The sequence below is a fragment of the Rattus norvegicus genome, chromosome 1 (assembly GCF_021556685.1).
Source record: "Rattus norvegicus strain SHRSP/BbbUtx chromosome 1, alternate assembly SHRSP_T2T, whole genome shotgun sequence".
In the NCBI taxonomy this organism is placed as follows: domain Eukaryota; kingdom Metazoa; phylum Chordata; class Mammalia; order Rodentia; family Muridae; genus Rattus; species Rattus norvegicus.
The window spans coordinates 8,335,536-8,353,441 of NC_141534.1; the positions used below are offsets into that span (position 1 = coordinate 8,335,536).

Consider the following 17,906-nt stretch of genomic DNA (forward strand, 5'->3'; position numbering starts at 1 on the left):
GTCTACTCAATTGAAGGAGCTTGAGACCCCATATTAACAACAATGCCAACCAACCAGAGCTTCCAGGGACTAAGCCACTACCTAAAGACTATACATGGACTGACCCTGGACTCTAACCTCATAGGTAGCAATGAATAGCCTAGTAAGAGCACCAGTGGAAGGGGAAGCCCTTGGTCCTTCCAAGACTGAACCCCCAGTGAACGTGATTGTTGGGGGGAGGGCGGCAATGGGGGGAGGATGAGGAGGGGAACACCCATAGAGAAGGGGAGGGGCAGGGGTTAGGGGGATGTTGGCCCGGAAACTGGGAAAGGGAATAACAATCAAAATGTAAATAAGAAATACTCAAGTTAATAAAGAAAAAATAAAAATTAAAAAAAAAAGAAGTCTGCTCAACAGAGTGAACTGTGAGTCCAAGGTATCTTTTAACAACTGACAGTGTCAAACCCTTCCCTCAGAACCTGATACATTTCAAACAACACTACAGGAACTCTGTGGTGTGAAACACTGTCCAGTCACCCAAAAAACCAAAATCACTTCGAATCTGTCACACCGATTTCTTCTCTGACCAAACCATGCCGCTGCTTACTCTCTGTGAAGGAAGACGTCCGAGTAACCACGCCATTCTGGGCGAGTCTCCTTTACCTGCCTGCAACTCTCCACTGACTCCATCAGTGGCCACGGATGTCTCTTCCATTTTCTCCCTGGCTCGGCCGGGCCCTCCAAATGTGGTTTCAATTCCCAAGCCAGCAGCACAGATCCCGCCGAGTCACAGAGATAGGCATCCCCCTAGGCTGGAGGGAGGCCTTGCTTTGATGCAGTCGAATTGAAAAGCAGGGCCCGAGTATATGGGAGTGAGGAGAGATGAGTCCCTCCCCAACTGCCCAGACCAGACCGGCTACATTCTTGCCTCTGAGCAGAGCCCAATCCCGGTGTGCACCTCAGAGCCTCAGCCAGGCGTCGAGCCTGTCGCCTTAAAAACCCTGATTTGTGACAGCCCTTATCTGCCTAGGCCAGCAAAGCATGTATTTCTGCAATCACCACAGTGCTAATGGTTCAGCAAACAGCAAGGCAGGCATAGTCCCCCTTACCTCTCCCCTCCCGCCACCTTCGGCTTCCCTGTGCGTTCAAGCCAAAGGCAAAACTGACTTGGGCAAAAATATTAAGGAACTTCAAACCAGCAAATACTTTTCTCCCAGTTTCTAACTCTTGCAAGAGAGCCTCTTACAAATTTTGCAATCTGGTCTCTCTTGGTTTTGCAATTAAAAATTTTAGCCCCTCCTAATCCATATGAATCCCTAAAGCTTTTAGGGAATCCATCTACTAAATAATACATGTTCTCCCACCGAAAGGTAAAAGACTCCTGGGATGAGAAATACTACTGAATAAAATGCGAAACACAGCTTGGCCGACCTCAGCACACAGCTCTGAGCATACTTTGTCCACAGCGCTGGGTTTGTGCTGGCCCTGCATGAATCTGGCAAACCTGAAGTACCAGATCTGATGATCCCTTTAAGGAGGTCTTCCTTAGCTTCCACAGCCTATCTCAGCTGCCTCAGGATTCGCCCTCAGAGCACTGCAGAATGTTTATCCACTGGGCAGCTAAGCAACTATGTGTATAGTGTGACGTCAGATTTTTTCCTACTACTGGGCACATTCGAGAGTCCAGACACCATGATGGTTGAAGTCTGTTGCTCAGGCCTGGTACCGAGCGTACAGCAGGGAGCAATCAGTCAATTCCACAGAAAACAGTTTCCTCTGTTAGAAAGGTTTTCCATGACATTCTGCTGTCACTACCAGGCTCTGAGCAAGCCAGCACACACTTGTTATTATCACCTTTATCGTGAGTTATCCCCTGGTGGGAAGTCCATGAACTCGGACAGGGAAAAGACAACTTCTGACAGGAATGTGCATCCCTTTCGTGGTGATGCTAAGATCATAAAACGCACTACAGTCTTTGCAGGTATCACAGAGCTGGGAGGTAGCTTAGTAGGCAAGGTGCTCGCCACCACAGATGATAGCCTCAGCTAGAGCCCTAGAACCCACATAATGGAAGGAGAAAACCAACTCCTGCAAGTTACACACGGACACACACACACACACACACACAGAGAGACACACACACACACAGACACACACACACACACACACACACAGAGAGAGACACACACACAGACACACACACACGCACACAGACACACACAGACACACACACGCACACACACGCACACACACACAGACACACACAGACACACGCGCACACACACACACACAGACACACACACACACGCACACACACACAGACACACACACACACGCACACACACACACACACACACACATACACAGAGTTTAAAAACCACATTTTCATGTTACCTTACAGACAGATCGAGTACTTTAAACACTACCATTTGGTTCAGGAAAGCATAGTAATAAGAGCCATTAGCGTGTGCTGTTAAATGCGCTACCCAAGCACATTTAGCACAGCCTTTTTTTTTTTTTTAAAGTATTTTGGTAATGTGTGTCGATATAATTGGCTTCTTTTATTTTTGTGCACTTAAACTCATTTATCTGGCTTCTGCCAACTGCTAAAATGGCCCAAAGGGAAGGAAATGCACTGGGGGGGGGGGGAGACAAAGAAACGCCTACACCCCAACCACCATCGAGAAAAATACGCAGTGGATGCACCGAGACATCTGAGCTGCGTGTTGCTTCCACGGGGCTGACCATATTCTCATTCACTCTGAGGAGCAAAAAGATTTCCCTAAGAATGAAAATGGCTTCACCACTGAGCCCTGAAGACCATGGGTTTGGAGGAGGTTTCCAAGCATATACAGAGTCTACTCCTCTCACTTCTCCAGGTCTTCACCACCTCAGCTTTCCAAGTGGAGATTGGCCCTTCCATATCAGCTGTACTGACTCCATGGACACCGATACAAGTTGGCCAGGAATAGCAGCGGAATCAGCAGCACCTGACCAGAGGCTCCTTTAATCAGCTGATGGTCAAGGCCTAGAGAGCACCAATAAGAGTTTCAATGAGAATGCAGAGACCAGACCCGAATGGAGTTTGAGAACCACTGGCACCATCCAGGTTGTGGGCTCACACAGGAAAGGTTCCCAGAACACCCCAAAATCAAATTCTGCCATGTCTCCTTGGCCACCGATGGACCCTGGATGCATAATTCTAAATGAGTGTTTAGTGCCATGTAACACCGAGTTAACACAGGTTCTAGCCAGTTCCGCTCGGCACCTCCCGTGCCATTCGATAATTTTCTCCATCGTTCAGGCTAAAGGGAAAATAACAGGAGGGAAATGAGCCCTACGTTCTTCCCCCTCTCTTCCCTCACCCTTGTCTCTGATACTTAAACTCCAAGGCTAGTCAGCCCGCTACAGGCGTCTCAGACCCTCCTAATAGTCACAAGTCCACCTCAAGCCTCACATTGCAGACAGAACCTAGATTCCTTTGAAAAATGAAAATGCCCCAGTACGCTCATCTGAGGGTGTATGAGATGATGAAGTCTCCTGTTTTGTGTACAAACCCACCAGACTGCTGTCTACAGCAGGTGAGACAGGGGGCATTAAAGCAAGGGTTTTTGAGGTCCAGATGACCAGAGACTCAGAAAGAATGGAGAGTCTGGGACCCTAACTACCTAAGTAGAACAATTTAATCTTAGAAAATCACACGTTCCTCCTGAACAGACATTCTACCATGACAAAGAGAAGGGCCTAGCACATCCTTCTGAGAGTATTTTATCTCTAAAATGCTACAGAGCTCGGCTACGATACGACATAGCAGAGAGAGACTAGCGGTTCCTTAATCATCTAATAACTCTACATGTTATAGGGATCTGTGCCAACACATTCACCACAGTTAGATCTGACCTAGGAGAGGAGTTGTCTCAGAACTCCAAGGCCCTACAGTTGTGTGGCATTACTAGGAAACGGAATACCACAAATGAATTATCTAATGGAAAACATTCTAACCATCGCTAGCGATACAAAAGGCAATATGTGAGGACCACATGAGAGGAGAAACTTGCCTCAAAATCCCACGTGCACAGTGTGACCCAGAACAGGATTTCTAAAGCCATAGAGTCTATCTCGGGGTTCACAGAAGGAATACAAAATGTTAGAGCAATCATAGTAATATATTGCTATTAGTAAAAGACACTACAGGAAAATAATTGAGGAGGTGATATTGTTCACATAGCTGTGCATGTGGCTGCCAAGAAGGTGGGATTATGTCGTATTTCCTATACTCCCAATACGATCTCTCAATAAATTATTTCTAAAGTAAACCTCTCGCCATATATTTCCCAATTCTAAATATAAATATTTATAGCTATAAATATAAACACATATAGTGTGTTTTTAGATTGTGTGTGTGTGTGTGTGTGTGAGAGAGAGAGAGAGAGAGAGAGAGAGAGAGAGAGAGAGAGAGATGCACAGTGTATACCCATGAACGTGTTAAGGGTGCAAGCATCCACATACACGTGCACAGAGGCCAGAGCAGGATATCAGTGTTACTCTATGACTCTCTTCTCCTTGTTCTCTTGGGATAGGGCTTCTAAATGCTTGGCTGAGCTAGCTTGCCAGTAAACTCTCTGCCCACCTCCGTTTCTCATTGGTAGGACAAGAGCAGCCATGCCTGGCTTTGGACATGAGTACCAAGGATTTGAACTCCGGTCCTCACGTTTGCAAGGCAAGCACTTGTACTCCCTGGGCCATCTCTCGGAAACCATAGTTGGGTTTTAGTCCTACTGGACTAAAGCTAGCAACAAATCTGCCCCAGGCTGGCTGTCAGGTTGACCTCTTTCCCATTGGCCATCTCTTCTGCCATCAGAGTGAGCATTTCTAAATGTTATCATTAAAGGTTGGATCTGGAAAGTCCAATAAGAACAAACTGCGAGAGTCCCAGTCCCATGGATGGTTCTGTTGAATGAAAGTGCCCCCATTAGTCCCCGAATGATGGTGATGTTTGAGGGCACTTAGGTGGGTCACTGAGGGTGGGTTTTGAGATCCAAAGTCGCACTCAACGCTGCTGGAAAGATAGCTCAGTGGTTAAGAGTGGTTAAAACTGCTCCCAGTTTCCAGCACCCACATGTAGTTCACAGCCTTCATCACTCCGTTTCTAGAGGGTGGAAGTCCTCTTCGGGACTCCCTGGCCCTGAATAGGTGTGCTGGATATACAGACAAGTACACGTACACACACACACACACACACACACACACACACACACACACACACACAATAAGGAAAACAATTCAGGAAGAACATCCAAAGTCAACCTGAGGCTTTCACAGGCATGTGCACATGTACACACGTGCTCACTTGCACACATGCAGATATAAATAAAACAAAAAAAGAGTAAAATAAATAAATGACTCGAAGTTTTGCTTTCTTCAGTTTACTCTTCTGAAGGACCTAAACTAGTCTCATGTCCACAAGCCTGGACTTGAGCTGTATTTGATGACAGTGGCCAAGAAAGGAAGGATTCTCATGACCTCGGAGGCCAAAGGGTGAACCTTTCCTCTTTTCGTTTTTGTCAGTCTGTTTATTTGTTTGTTTGTTTGTTTTTTATTGTTTATCTACAGTTGTGTTGTCGTTCCGTTGGTTTCTTTGTTTGGCACAGGGCTTTACTCCATAGCCGAGGTTAGCCTCACTCTTACTGGTAATCCTCCTGCCTCAGCATCCTAAGTGGACTGGATTACACCACTATGAATAATATCAGCTTTAACTGTTGTTTCCTTTGTGATTACAGTCAACTGGAAATTTGACTGTGATATTTACAAAATGATTCCACTGAGAGAGAAATTCTAGTTACAACGATCTGTGCTCCATTTTCTAATGTAAGGCTTTACTTTAGTCAATTTACTATTCCTCAATATGGCCAACTCACGGCTGTGATTAGAGCCTCAGCACAGAGTCACTTTATGTATATAAAACCCTAAATTGCACTAAAAGTTTACCAAAACGTTAGTACAATTGATCCCTAGAAACGTAAGCCAAGAAACTCAAAGTTCGTCTGCACTTACACAATAAGCTGACCCAATAAGAGAAAAACAACCAAAGCAGTTCTATAACCCCAGCGCTCAGCTGTCTGTGATGCCCCTAAGCCGGAGAACAGTTTGTTTGTGATTCTTGCAAGCGGTAGTTATTTCCTGTCTTAGACATGAATGTTTCTGAGAGTCATGCTTTAAAGGGAAAAAAAAAATGATTTCTTCAAGGCTGACTTCTGGACCAGGAAGAACTTCAAAGCTGGATCCTAATCACCCCCCACCCAATCCCTGTGGCTATCAGAGGGTGGACACTTCTCAAGGTGCTTTCTCTGGCCTTAACAAAATAGCAATGATAATTTAAGAGAAGGAAGATTTATCTGGGCCCCTTGTCTTAGAGGTTTCTGCTCTAAGTCTACTGGTTGCGGTACTCTGCGGCCTCTGGATGGTGAGGTGGGGTGCGAAGACTGCTCAGTTCCCGGTGGCCAGGAAGCAAAAATCAGGGAGGAAGGAATCCCAGCATCACCTTCAAAGACAGCCTCACAGTCTCCCTGACCTAACAACTTCCTTCCTCTAGGGCTCACCCCTAACATCTCCACCACTTTCTAACAGCGCCACGGGCTGACAATGTACCTTTTGGCATACAGCCCTTTGAGGGCCTTGCGGAGCTGAACCATAACTATGGTAAGAATTAAACAAACACTGAAGCATGTGGAAGCGTGTTTAATATGATGAGCCAAGGGCAATGAAAATAATCAGCTGCTTCCGGGCAGCTGAGGCCTGCCAGCCTTTGCCAGAGCCTAATAGGCTATTAGACTCAGCCAGCATCTTCCCCAGACCCGTCCCCATTAGTGTCAAAGGCACAAGTCCAGTAGGTAAGGTATCAAGGAAACTGAAGCTGTTGGAAAAGTACGCAATAGACCCAGGAACGCCAGGTCAGGTAAATGGTCCCAGCACTCAAAGAGGCTAACAGCAACCCTGCTAGCTGCTTACACCATGGTTGAGACTGGCAGGACTGGAGCTTACTGGCAGGCACTAATTTCCTTGATTAGCATTTCCCTCCATGACCCTACTTAGCAGCAACTGGCCAGAGTAAGCCCTCTCTTCCTCACCCTCCTGTCCCCTCACCTGCTAGAGCATGAAACCTCTTAAGAATGCTACCACGTAGATGTCTGACGCTCAGGCACCTTCTAACCTACTTAGTAGTCTATTTCATAAGGACCAACAAAATAACTGATTATAATTAATAAGACAATTAAATTAATAACCAGTTGCTGTCTCCATGGTTATTGCGATTTAGAACACTCTGACCTGAAACTTAAGTCCAATTCTTAAAGATGCCCCATTGTTGCCCATCAACAGCCTTCAGAATGTAAAAATGCTGTAAAGGACACACAGAAGCAGTAATGTGCTGTTCAGGTGGTGAAGCACTAACCACGCAGGCCTGACAGCCTAAGCGTGATCACCAAATCGTGCGTGAAAAAGCCAGATGCCGGGCACACATCTGTAATCTCAGCACTCCAACAACTGAGATAGGACCATAAGGTAGAGTTGCCTGGAAGTTCATAGGCTTAGATGCCATCCATCTTGGTTTCTGAGACACGACCTGCTTTGGGTCTTGGGGGCCTGACTATCAGCCTAAGGATCGCTAAATGACCAAAAAGCTTCAAGGATCCACCTGTCTCTCTTGGAGTTAGGATTACAAGTGTTCACACCAAACAGGCTTTTCCTGTCGGTGTTTGGGATCAAACTCAGAATCTTAAATTTTTACTTTTAATAAACTGGAAGGAAAAACTTGGGATGGATATACACAATGTATCCAACAAAAATCATGATGTATAAAATTGTATACGGCAATGTGCCAAGCTTCCTTATTTACAGTAGAGATCGTGGAAACCAGAAACAAGAGGATGCTCATGAACCACGGCATCTCAAGGAAGTCTAAATCCCAGGACTAGGATTGGAAGCATAATTTAAACCCCTAGGTCTTAAAGTCTGACAAAATGCAACATCCACATGCAGAAACCCTAGCAAGGCTAACAACAGCATGTGGGGAGAAAGACAGGCCTACAGCTCAACAGCCCGATAGACAGGCACACCTTGCACCATACCCTGAGAAGAAATTCACTCAAGTTGCAAAGACGAGATAGAGCAGTGAGGAAGTTTTACTTCTGTTCAAAAGATTTTTCCCCCCCAGGACTTTGTCTCATGCTCACTATACGGTACAAAGGAATTAAAATAAGCACCACTTCTTGTGAAGAAATGGGAAGGAAAGGAAGGACAGCTATAAGAAGGCAACTCCTGGGAGAGCTACAGTGTGCTTCATCAATGATGGCGGCAGCCTCCCGTGAGGTCAGAACAGTGGCCAGATATTGTGGGATGATGTCACAGGTGAGGCAGGTACAAGACAGAATGAGGCCTGTCATTGGACGAGAAGGAAGGATGGGCGGGAGAAAAGTTTGAAGGAAGAGGAGGAGAGAGAGAGAGTAGCCGGGGACAACTTGGAAGCTGAGGTTAAGATCCCATGCTGTACCTTTAAAGGTTGTTGTGAACGTTCTTAAGGGATGGATGTGTACAGGGCTTTGTATGTTTAGGTGGGCAATTATATCTTATCAATTGGATTAAGGGTTATTGTGTTGTGTGTTCTTTCATGTAGAGGTTTAAGTGTAAGAAAGTGTGTGGCGGCTAGACACACTGAACCGCCACGGAATTGGGATGTGTGTTTCTGGCATGGAAACCTGCCTTGGGAACTAGATAGATAGAGAGATTGCTGACAGCTCAGAGAGAGGCCTTTGGCAGTGTGATATAGGATAGAGCAGAGCGGGTGAAAGGCTTTGCTGACTGAGACTTAAGATATCCAGCAGATATCTTGGGGCACCGCGGTGTCGGACCTAGGGGGATAAAGACAGCATTTTATTTTTTATATGTTTACAACAAGATATTACAAGGTTCTCTCTGTGTGTGTGTGTGTGTGTGTGAGAGAGAGAGAGAGAGAGAGAGAGATACTAAAAGCAGAGTACCCAAGTCAAAAGTAAAACTTAGAGAAGAGATAACAAAGTTTTTCTTATTCCTCCTCCTCCTCCTTCCTCATCCTCATCTCCCCATCCCCACACTGCCCCTTATTCTTATTTTTATTCTGATTCTGATTCAGAAAACACACAGACTTGAGGTCTGTCTGGAAGCCATATCCCGGAAAAGAATGAATATAAAGCAAAGCCATTTGCTGGCCATGGTGTTGTTCACCTTTAATCCCAGGATTCGGGAGTAGAGGTGGAGCTCTGAATTTGAGGACAGTTTGGTCCATACAGCAAGTTCCAGTCCATCCAAGTCTACCTAATGGTTGTCTCCAAACACCAAAAAGATTCACGGATTGAAAGAGCAGGTTCACACCTGAGGAAACAGACCTGTGAGGAAAGGTCAGGTATCCAAGGGTTCTCTGAAGGCCCAGTCTGAGAACTTCTTAAAAAGATGAATACAAGAAAGAGAAGGCTTGACTCCTGTCGCTGGGACAATAATTAACCAAGACAACAAGAGTGAATTAAGACAGACTGCCAGAAAACATCCTCTTATGCCACATCAGCAACCGCCACAAATACTTGGAAGGTACAGGCCAGAGAATCAGCTTCAGGTCCTCAGCTACATACCAAGTTCAAGGCCAAGCTGTGCTACTTAAAATCCAGTCTCAAAACAAACAAAACAAAATAGAAAAGAAAAGAAGACAAACAACCGAACAACATGGTATTTGCCCGCAACTTGCTGATTCTCAGCTGCAAATAAAGTTCTATCAATATCCACATCATTAGAATTGAAGAAGTGGTTTCCCGCACTACTCTGCCCCATCTATGAGGTAAAAAAAAATCTTTTGTGTCAGGAGCTTAAAGCAAAACTGGTCCACTCTGACAAACACAGTTTGCAAAATTGATGGGCAATGTCAATCTTGTAACTAATCATTTTCTTTACTTTTCTGCACAAAAGGACAGATGGAGACAAATTTGCATCCAAAGGTTAACAAGGCAACAGACAGAACATCATCTATCAAACAGGCAAGAGTTTAGTAGCACATGCTATGGCGGCCTTTACTCCCAGCCCTCTAGAGGCAGGGAGAGCCAACTAAGTACAAAGTCAAGATATCTGGTCTACACTGTGAGTCCCAGACCACAGCTACCTCAGGAAATTCAGTGTGTGTGTGTGTGTGTGTGTGTGTGTGTGTGTGTGTGTGTGTGTGTGTGTGTGTTATTCAACTCCTACCTAATTCTCTACCTTCCTCGACTTTTTTTTAGGAAATATTTTCTCCATTTAAAATAATCTTCCCCATGGGCTAGGCATTTAGCAAGGAAGCGGTCAGTTCCCATGCCCCTAGCTCTTACACTGTAAATAACTGGGTGAAGTTTTAAAAGTTAATCCATCTCCAGACACTTCCCATAAGAAACACCAACATTGGCTAAGGCTCCTAGACTCATACATTACGGGAAGTAAACGATTAACAGATTGTGTTTAATTTTCAGTGAAAGTAATGTAAATGAAAATAGCACTAACAGGGAAAGCCACAGACCAGTGTACTTAGCCTTCTAATTCTCTAGACTTTCCTTTAACATAGGTGCATGTCCCAACTCAGAGTCACTGCGATTCAACCATATGAGGTCAGTAAGAGCCACCAAGTACCATGTGTATCTAAAAAGGAATCAATAATTTTCTTCCTCTTCTTCCTCCTCTTCTTCCTCCTCTTCCTCTTCCCCCTCCTCTTCCTCTTTGTCTTCCTCCTCTTCTTTCTCTTCCTCCCTCTTGTTCATTTTTTTTCTTTCAATTAATGCTGGGAGATAGAATCCAAAGTTCTGCTGGACAAAGCTACACTGAGCTACAATCGCAGTCCCACGGTGGAATGCTCTTCCCACTGTGTGTATGCCCGTGTGTGTGTATGAGTGTGTCTGTGTATAACTTGCACACAGGTATGTGCCTACACTTGCCCATGCTGTACTCATGCAGAGCCCGAAGAAAGACATGAGAAGTCTTCTCTATCCCTCTCTACTTCGCCTTGGGAAGTAGGGCATCCCACGGAACCTAAGGCTTGCCATTTTAGCTCCCAAGCTCCACCTGTCGGATCCACCTGTTGCCAATCCCCAATGCTAGGGCTATAAGCACACAAGTCGTCTTAGTTTAGTTTCTGCTGCTGGGATAAACATCATGGCCAGAAGCTGTTTTGGGAGGAAAGGGTTTACTCCACCTTACAGGAGAAGGCAAAGTAGGAACTTGAGCAGAAACCGTAGAGGAATATGCTTACAGGTGTGCTTCCTCTGGCTTGATCAACTGGCTTTATTTTACAGCCTAAACCCACCTACCAAAGGATGGCAATGCACACAGTGGGCTGCCCGCCACCCACATCTATTAACTATCCAGAAGATGCTTTTTCACAATCGGTTTGCCGTCAGAACTCAGGTGTTATGAAAACCACCACTAATTCAAAGCCAAAATGGGAAAGGAAAAGACATCAACATCATTGTAATTAGACTTGTAGATTCCAGCAAGCCCATGACTGGCCACCTGCTCTACAAATGTGGTGACATTGACAAACGAACCATCGAAAGGTTTGAAAAGGAGGCTGTCGAGATGGGGAAGGGCGCCTTCAAGTATGCCTGGGTCTTGGACACACTGAAAGCTGAGTGTGAGCGTGGTATCGCTGCTAACACCTCCCTGTGGAAATCAGAGACCAGCAAACACAATGTGACTATGATAGATGCCCCAGGACACAGAGCCTGCATCAAAACCATGATTACAGGCACATCTGAGGCTGAATGTGCTGTCCTGATGGTTGCCGCTGGTGTTGGTGAAGTTGAAGCTTGTATCTCTTAGAACGGGCAGATCTGTGAGCGTGCTCTTCTGGCTTAACACCCTGGGTGTGAAACAGCTAATTGTTGGTGTCAACAAAATGGATTCCTCCGAGCCACCACACAGTCAGAAGAGATACGAGGAAATCGTTAAGGAAGTCAGCACCTACATTAAGAAAATCGGCTACAACCCTGACACAGTAGCATTTGTGCCAGCTTCTGGTTGGAATGGTGACAACATGCTGGAGCCAAGGGCTAATGTACCTTGGTTCAAGGGATGGAAAGTCACCTCCAAAGATGGCAGTGCCAGTGGCACCATGCTTCTGGAAGCTTTGAACTGTATCCTGCCACCAATTTGTCCATCTGACAAGCCTCTGCGACTGCCCCTTCAGGATGTCTATAAAATTGGGGACATTGGTAATGTCCCCGTGGGCCGAGTGGAAACTGGTGTTCTCATGACATGGTGGTTACCTTTGCTCTAGTCAACGTAACAACTGAAGTCAAGTCTGTGGAAATGCACCGTGAAGCTTTGAATGAAGCTCTTCCTGGGGACAAGGTGGGCTTCAACGTAAAGAACGTGTCTGTCAAAGATGTTAGACGTAGCAATGTAGCTGGTGACAGCAAAAATGACCCACCAATGGAAGCAGCTGGCTTCACTGCTCAGGTGATTATCCTGAACCATCCAGGCCAATTTAGTGCTGGCTATGCTCCTGTTCCGGATTGTCACACGGCCCACATAGCATGCAAGTTTGCCGAGCTTAAAGAGAAGATCGATCGTCGTTCTGGTAAGAAGCTGGAAGATGGCCCCAAATTCTTGAACTCTGGTGATGCTGCCATTGTTGACATGGTCCCTGGCAAGCCCATGTGTGTTGAGAGATTCTCTGACTATCCTCCTCTTGGTCGTTTCGCTATTTGTGACATGAGGCAGACAGTTGCTGTAGGTGTCATCAAAGCCATGGACAAGAAGGCTGCAGGAGATGGCAAAGTCACCACGTCTGCCCAGAAAACTCAGAAGGCTAAATGAATATTATCCCTAACATCTCCCACCCCAGTCTTAATCAGTGGTGGAAGAACGGTCTCAGAACTGTTTGTCTCGGTTGGCCATTTAAGTTTAATAGTAAAAGACTGGTTAACGATAACAATGCATGGTAAAACCTTCAGAAGGAAAGGTTTTGTGGACCTTTGTGTGTGTGTGTGTGTGTGTGTGTGTGTGTGTGTGGCAGTTTTAAGTTATTAATTTTCAAAATCAGTACTTTTTAATGGAAACAACTTGACCAAAAATCCGTCACAGAATTTTGAGACCCATTAAAACAAATTTAATGAATGAGAAAAAAAAATCAATCAAGAAGATGTCCTGCCCCCAAGAACTAGAAAGATGGCTTAGTGGTTAAGAGCACTTGTTGCACGTACAGAAGACCCAAGTTTGGTTTCCAGCACCCACATGGCAGATCATGACCATCAGTAACTTCAGTTACAAGGGATCCAGAGACCTCTTCTGGACACACTGCATGCATGTGGAGTGCTTACATACGTGCAAAGAAAACACTCATTATACACATAAAATAAAAATAAATCAATCTTTAAAAAAGTTTCTAAAAGAAAGAAAAAAAGGAAGGGAGGGAGGGAGTTCAAAAGAAAGAGGTAGATAGATAGATAGATAGATAGATAGATAGATAGATAGATAGATAGATAGATAGATGAATGGATGGATAGAGATGAATAAATTAAATAGATGATAGATGAACAATTACATAGATAGATAGATAGATAGATAGATAGATAGATAGATAGATAGATAGATAGATAGATAGATAGACAGACAGACAGGCTTACACGACTCACACAGACATACACACAGACCAAGTCAATGGATGCTACATTCAATCGATACTCTTTCTTCCCAGGTATGTCAAGTTAACAACCACGATTAACCATCACATAGATCTTGTTCACCTTTTATGTGGGTTCTGGGGATCCAAACCCAGGTACTCTGGCTTTTATGGGGAGCACTTATGCAGTGAGCCATCTCCCCAGTCCTCTCCCTTCTCTCTCCCCCCCACCTTTCCCTCACCCTTGAGAGAAAAAAAAAGTGAAGAAAGAACTACCTGGGGAGAAGTATCCTGAAACACTTCAGCTGCTTCTTCCATTTCAGAGGATGAAGTGCACAGGAAAGGATCTGATTAGCCCAGCAAGGGGGCCAGTCTGAAAGGACCATGAGCTCACAGGGCCGCTGTGTCCTCACCTGTCAAGTGGCAAGAGAACAGCTGTTCCTAAGACTGGGGGCGATCCCGTGGGCAATCCTGAGGGCTCCGGCATCCACAAGTGTTTTCTTTCCAGGCAGGTTCCTGCTGGTGCCTCACTGTCTGAATTCATGCATGGCAGCCTGGGCCCTGCTGGATTGCTTTCTCCAGGGGCAGGTAGTGCTGAACACCAGCTGGTACAATGGCATGAAAAAGGACATGAGAATGCCCATGGTACCGTCTCTCCTACAAGGCTACCTTGTCCAAATGTCTACTGAAAGGCAATGGCCTGACCTAATATTCTCTGAAAACAAAGCATTGCCAAGCGGGTGAGCAGACCAAGGGCAGAGAAATGTGAGGTTAGAGTTCGCTAGCCCCAGATGGTGTCGCAATGTAGTCAAATCAAGCCAAGTCCTCTCTTTTACCCACACCCAGGCCCCAAAACCTGAGTCCCCACCTCCACCCCTGCTTGGCCACATTTTCACCATAGCTGCCCACACTGCTGTGGAGTCTGCTGCAGTGCCTTGACCTATTGCCCTGCTAGGCCTCAAGGAGTGACCACAAGGAACAGCCATAGCGGGGGTGGGGAAAAAAAGAGGAAGATGGACAGACAGGTCAAGGACCTGCTTCTCATCCTGTTTTTAAGATCACAGCAGATATTGACAATCAAAGGCCCCTTTTAGCTGCACTTCGGTCTTTGTCTTCCCACAAAGCAGGCTTACTTTCCAAAGTTTCCAATAAGCAAATTAGCTACTTTGGGTCACAAAGCAAAATGTGGGGGAGGTTGGCTCAATGTTAGGGACTTGCCTAGTATGTGGAAGTCTCTGGGTTTGAGCCCCACCAGTACCTCCAAAAGACTAAGAAATATCAATATAAACATAATTGATTTCACAAAGCAAGGTAACTGGACATCGTTTTACCAAGGGAGGCTGGGTAAGCCACTAAACCTCAGACCCCTTATCTAGTTTGGGATTTTGTTTTCTTTTCTTTTCTTTTTATTTACTTATTTAAGTACACTGTAGTTGTCTTCAGACACACCAGAAGACATCAGATTCCATTACAGATGGCTGTGAGCCACCATGCGGTTGCTGGGAATTGAACCCAGGACCTCTGTAAGAGCAGTCAGTGCTCTTAACCGCTGAGCCTTCTCTCCAGCCCGGTTTTATTTTGTTTTAAGGAAAAGGAATAAAGTCTTAACACAAGCATGCTGTTACCCAGCTACACCCATAATCCCAGTTCCAAGAGTTCTGGAAAGGGATTAAGAGTCTATACCATGGCCCCAAATTGAAGGAGGTGTCCACTCCCCTGATCAAGAACAGTTCTACAGGCTAGATTTTCATTACCAACATCGAAGGCTTTGTCACGAGTACATTATGGCCGTCCGTGAGCAAAGCAGCAGCTCAACCCTGAAATAGGTTAGAAAAGGTGTCCAGGTCTCTTCCAGCCAGTGACCGGAGGGGGTGGATGGGAGGAGCCACCAGGCTGTTCAGAGAGGGAACACGGAAGCCAGACATGCTGCAGGATTTTACTGGCTCTCCCAGGACTGGAGCCACCAGGAACATTCTTATGCCTTGAGTAGCAGCTTTTCATTTCTAGATTTTTCAGAGTGAGTCTGGTGTTCACTCCCAACACTGGCTGGCTCCCTCTGGTCTGGGCAGGCTGCCACTGAATCACAAGGGCCACTCAAAGATTCTGGTGTTTTTGTCTTAAGCTGTGGAGAACCCTAAGCTAAACGAGTGAATATTCACTAGCCACCTTCCCTGTCCTTCCCCTCCCTGCACCTCCATTAAAATGACACTCGAGATTTAATTTCGAAGTTAGGCTACTCTGGATGGATAAATAAATAATGTGCATACTATAAATAAGTATGAATATTAATGTGATGAAAATATTAGGAAAGTGGCTCGCCTGGAGAACTGACTGGATAGTTTTTCTTTATAAAACAAGAAAGAACCCTTGCCCTAAACTCTACATGTTAGAGGTCTTCCTTCTGACCCCTTCTAGACCCATGGGGATCTCAGAATCTTGCAGACACACATACCCAGGCCCAAGCACACAAACCCATGCAATCTCCTTCTATCGTAGACACTCGAGTTCTGCAATCTGCTTAAATGAGCCCTGTACTCACTCACTGGCCAGGGCTGGACCACACCAAGTGCATCAGGACTGAATTTTATCTGTTGTCTTGTTTGGTTTGGTTTGTTCTGTTTTCAGACAGGCCCCACGAAGTAGCCCTGGCTGACCTGAAACTCACTGGGATCTACCTACATCTGACTCCCGATGAATTAAACTAAATGGAACTAAAGGTGTGTACCACCCCACCAACCTTACAGGCGGTTTAGGGACAGAGAACATGGAAGTTGAAGCAGGTAAGCACAGGTGAGTGCAAAGCCCCTCTCAGGAAGGAACTGAGCCACCAAGAGAAGGCAAATCCCCAAGCCTATGAGCTGACTCCAGGGGCCAGTTCTCCTGGATCCATGCTCAGGCACAGGACTCGGATGAGCTGTAGTTTAATTGAGGCTGGCTCACTGACTTGCAAGTATATTTGTTATTTTCTTAGCATCAGAAATCCTGTTTCCCACAACCCCCAGTTATGATTGAGCACGTGGCTCTCTTGCCACAAAGCACATTCCTCAACCTCCCCACAGATAAACGAAGCCCAGTTGAGTAGCAACAATTGCAGCATTTACGTATTCCTGCTGTCCTTTACAAAGGGAAACGACGTCTTTCTTTTGAAATTTCCCTTCTCCCCTTTGCGTGGACTGTGCAACTTGGACAGAGCTGAAGGACTAGAAAACAGGAAAGAGCCCTGGGGTTGAAGAGGCAGTTCAGTGGTTAGAGCACATACAGTTCTTCAGGAAGACAAGGGTTCGGTTCCCAGCACCCATATTGGTGGGCTCACAATCAACTCTAACTCCAGGACCAGAAGATCCAACCCCCTTTTCCGGGCATACATGTTGGTTCACATAAACTCATATAGGCACACACACATACACACAAACAAATAAGTCAGTTATTTTTTTTTAAAGAAAGGAAGAGGGAACCCTGAGTCCTGAGAGACCCTTAGCCTCATCTGCTCCCTTCGCCCACCAAAGCTGACCAATAAGATGAGAAAAATTAGTGGTGATCCTATTTGAGCCACTGCATTTTGAGGTTTCTTCGTCACACAGTTTAAAAATCTCTCTACCTAGTGCATTTGCATATGATCTAAATCAACTGCTTTATAGTTAAATTTAGCAGGCCATGTGGCAATATCAGACAACTATCAGGATCACAGCTGAAAGAACAAAGTACCACTCCAGTCCAGTGAGAGGGAGCAGAAAGGGGGAAAAAGAAAAACAAAGCCACAGAGGAGGGACATTGTAAGAAGCAGTCGTGATTTCAAGACGTCCTTCCAGAAAATTGTATCAGGTAAATAACAGAAGGAAACAATAAAAGAGGTCCCATATGCAAATGAGCCGGAGCATCCAAAGTCCACTAGGTGAACTGAAAGTGCTTGGTCTTTCTTAGATGCTCTTCTGATTTAAAGGCATCAAAAACAAACAGAAAGAAGCCCAGAGCACCTGCCTACACCCCAGTACTCAGGGAGCAAGAGAGAGAGAGAGACGCTTTGTTGGAGAGTGGCATGAACTACATGGCAAGAACCTGGCTCAAAGCAAACGTCAACAGATCTAGATATATTGGATATATTTAAGAAATGAAAGCAGGAGTGTAGAGGTGAAGCAGCTAAATGTCCTTGCTTTGCAAGCGCAAGGACAGGACATAAGTTCAAATCACATAAAAGCCAGGCACAGAGGTCAGGCTGGCAAGATGTGTCAGAGGATAAGGGACTTGCCCCCTGACGATGCAA

At 45.5% G+C, this 17,906-nt stretch overlaps 1 protein-coding gene and 1 pseudogene across 7 annotated transcripts in view; one reads left to right on the plus strand and one right to left on the minus strand.

Moving 5' to 3' along the window:
• Utrn (utrophin) overlaps nucleotides 1-17,906 on the minus strand; it is a 502,827-nt gene that overhangs the window by 451,863 nt on the left and 33,058 nt on the right. Inside the window, exon 1 of one of the 7 annotated variants that reach the window (XM_087636135.1) lies at nucleotides 14,059-14,451. Coding sequence is in view for 1 of the 4 variants with exons in the window: in XM_087636119.1 (XP_087492245.1) it covers nucleotides 643-694 (52 nt within the window). In the remaining 3 variants the exon portion in view is untranslated. 7 annotated transcript variants of the gene reach the window in all.
• Nucleotides 8,326-12,924, plus strand: LOC148006830 (elongation factor 1-alpha 1 pseudogene; annotated as a pseudogene).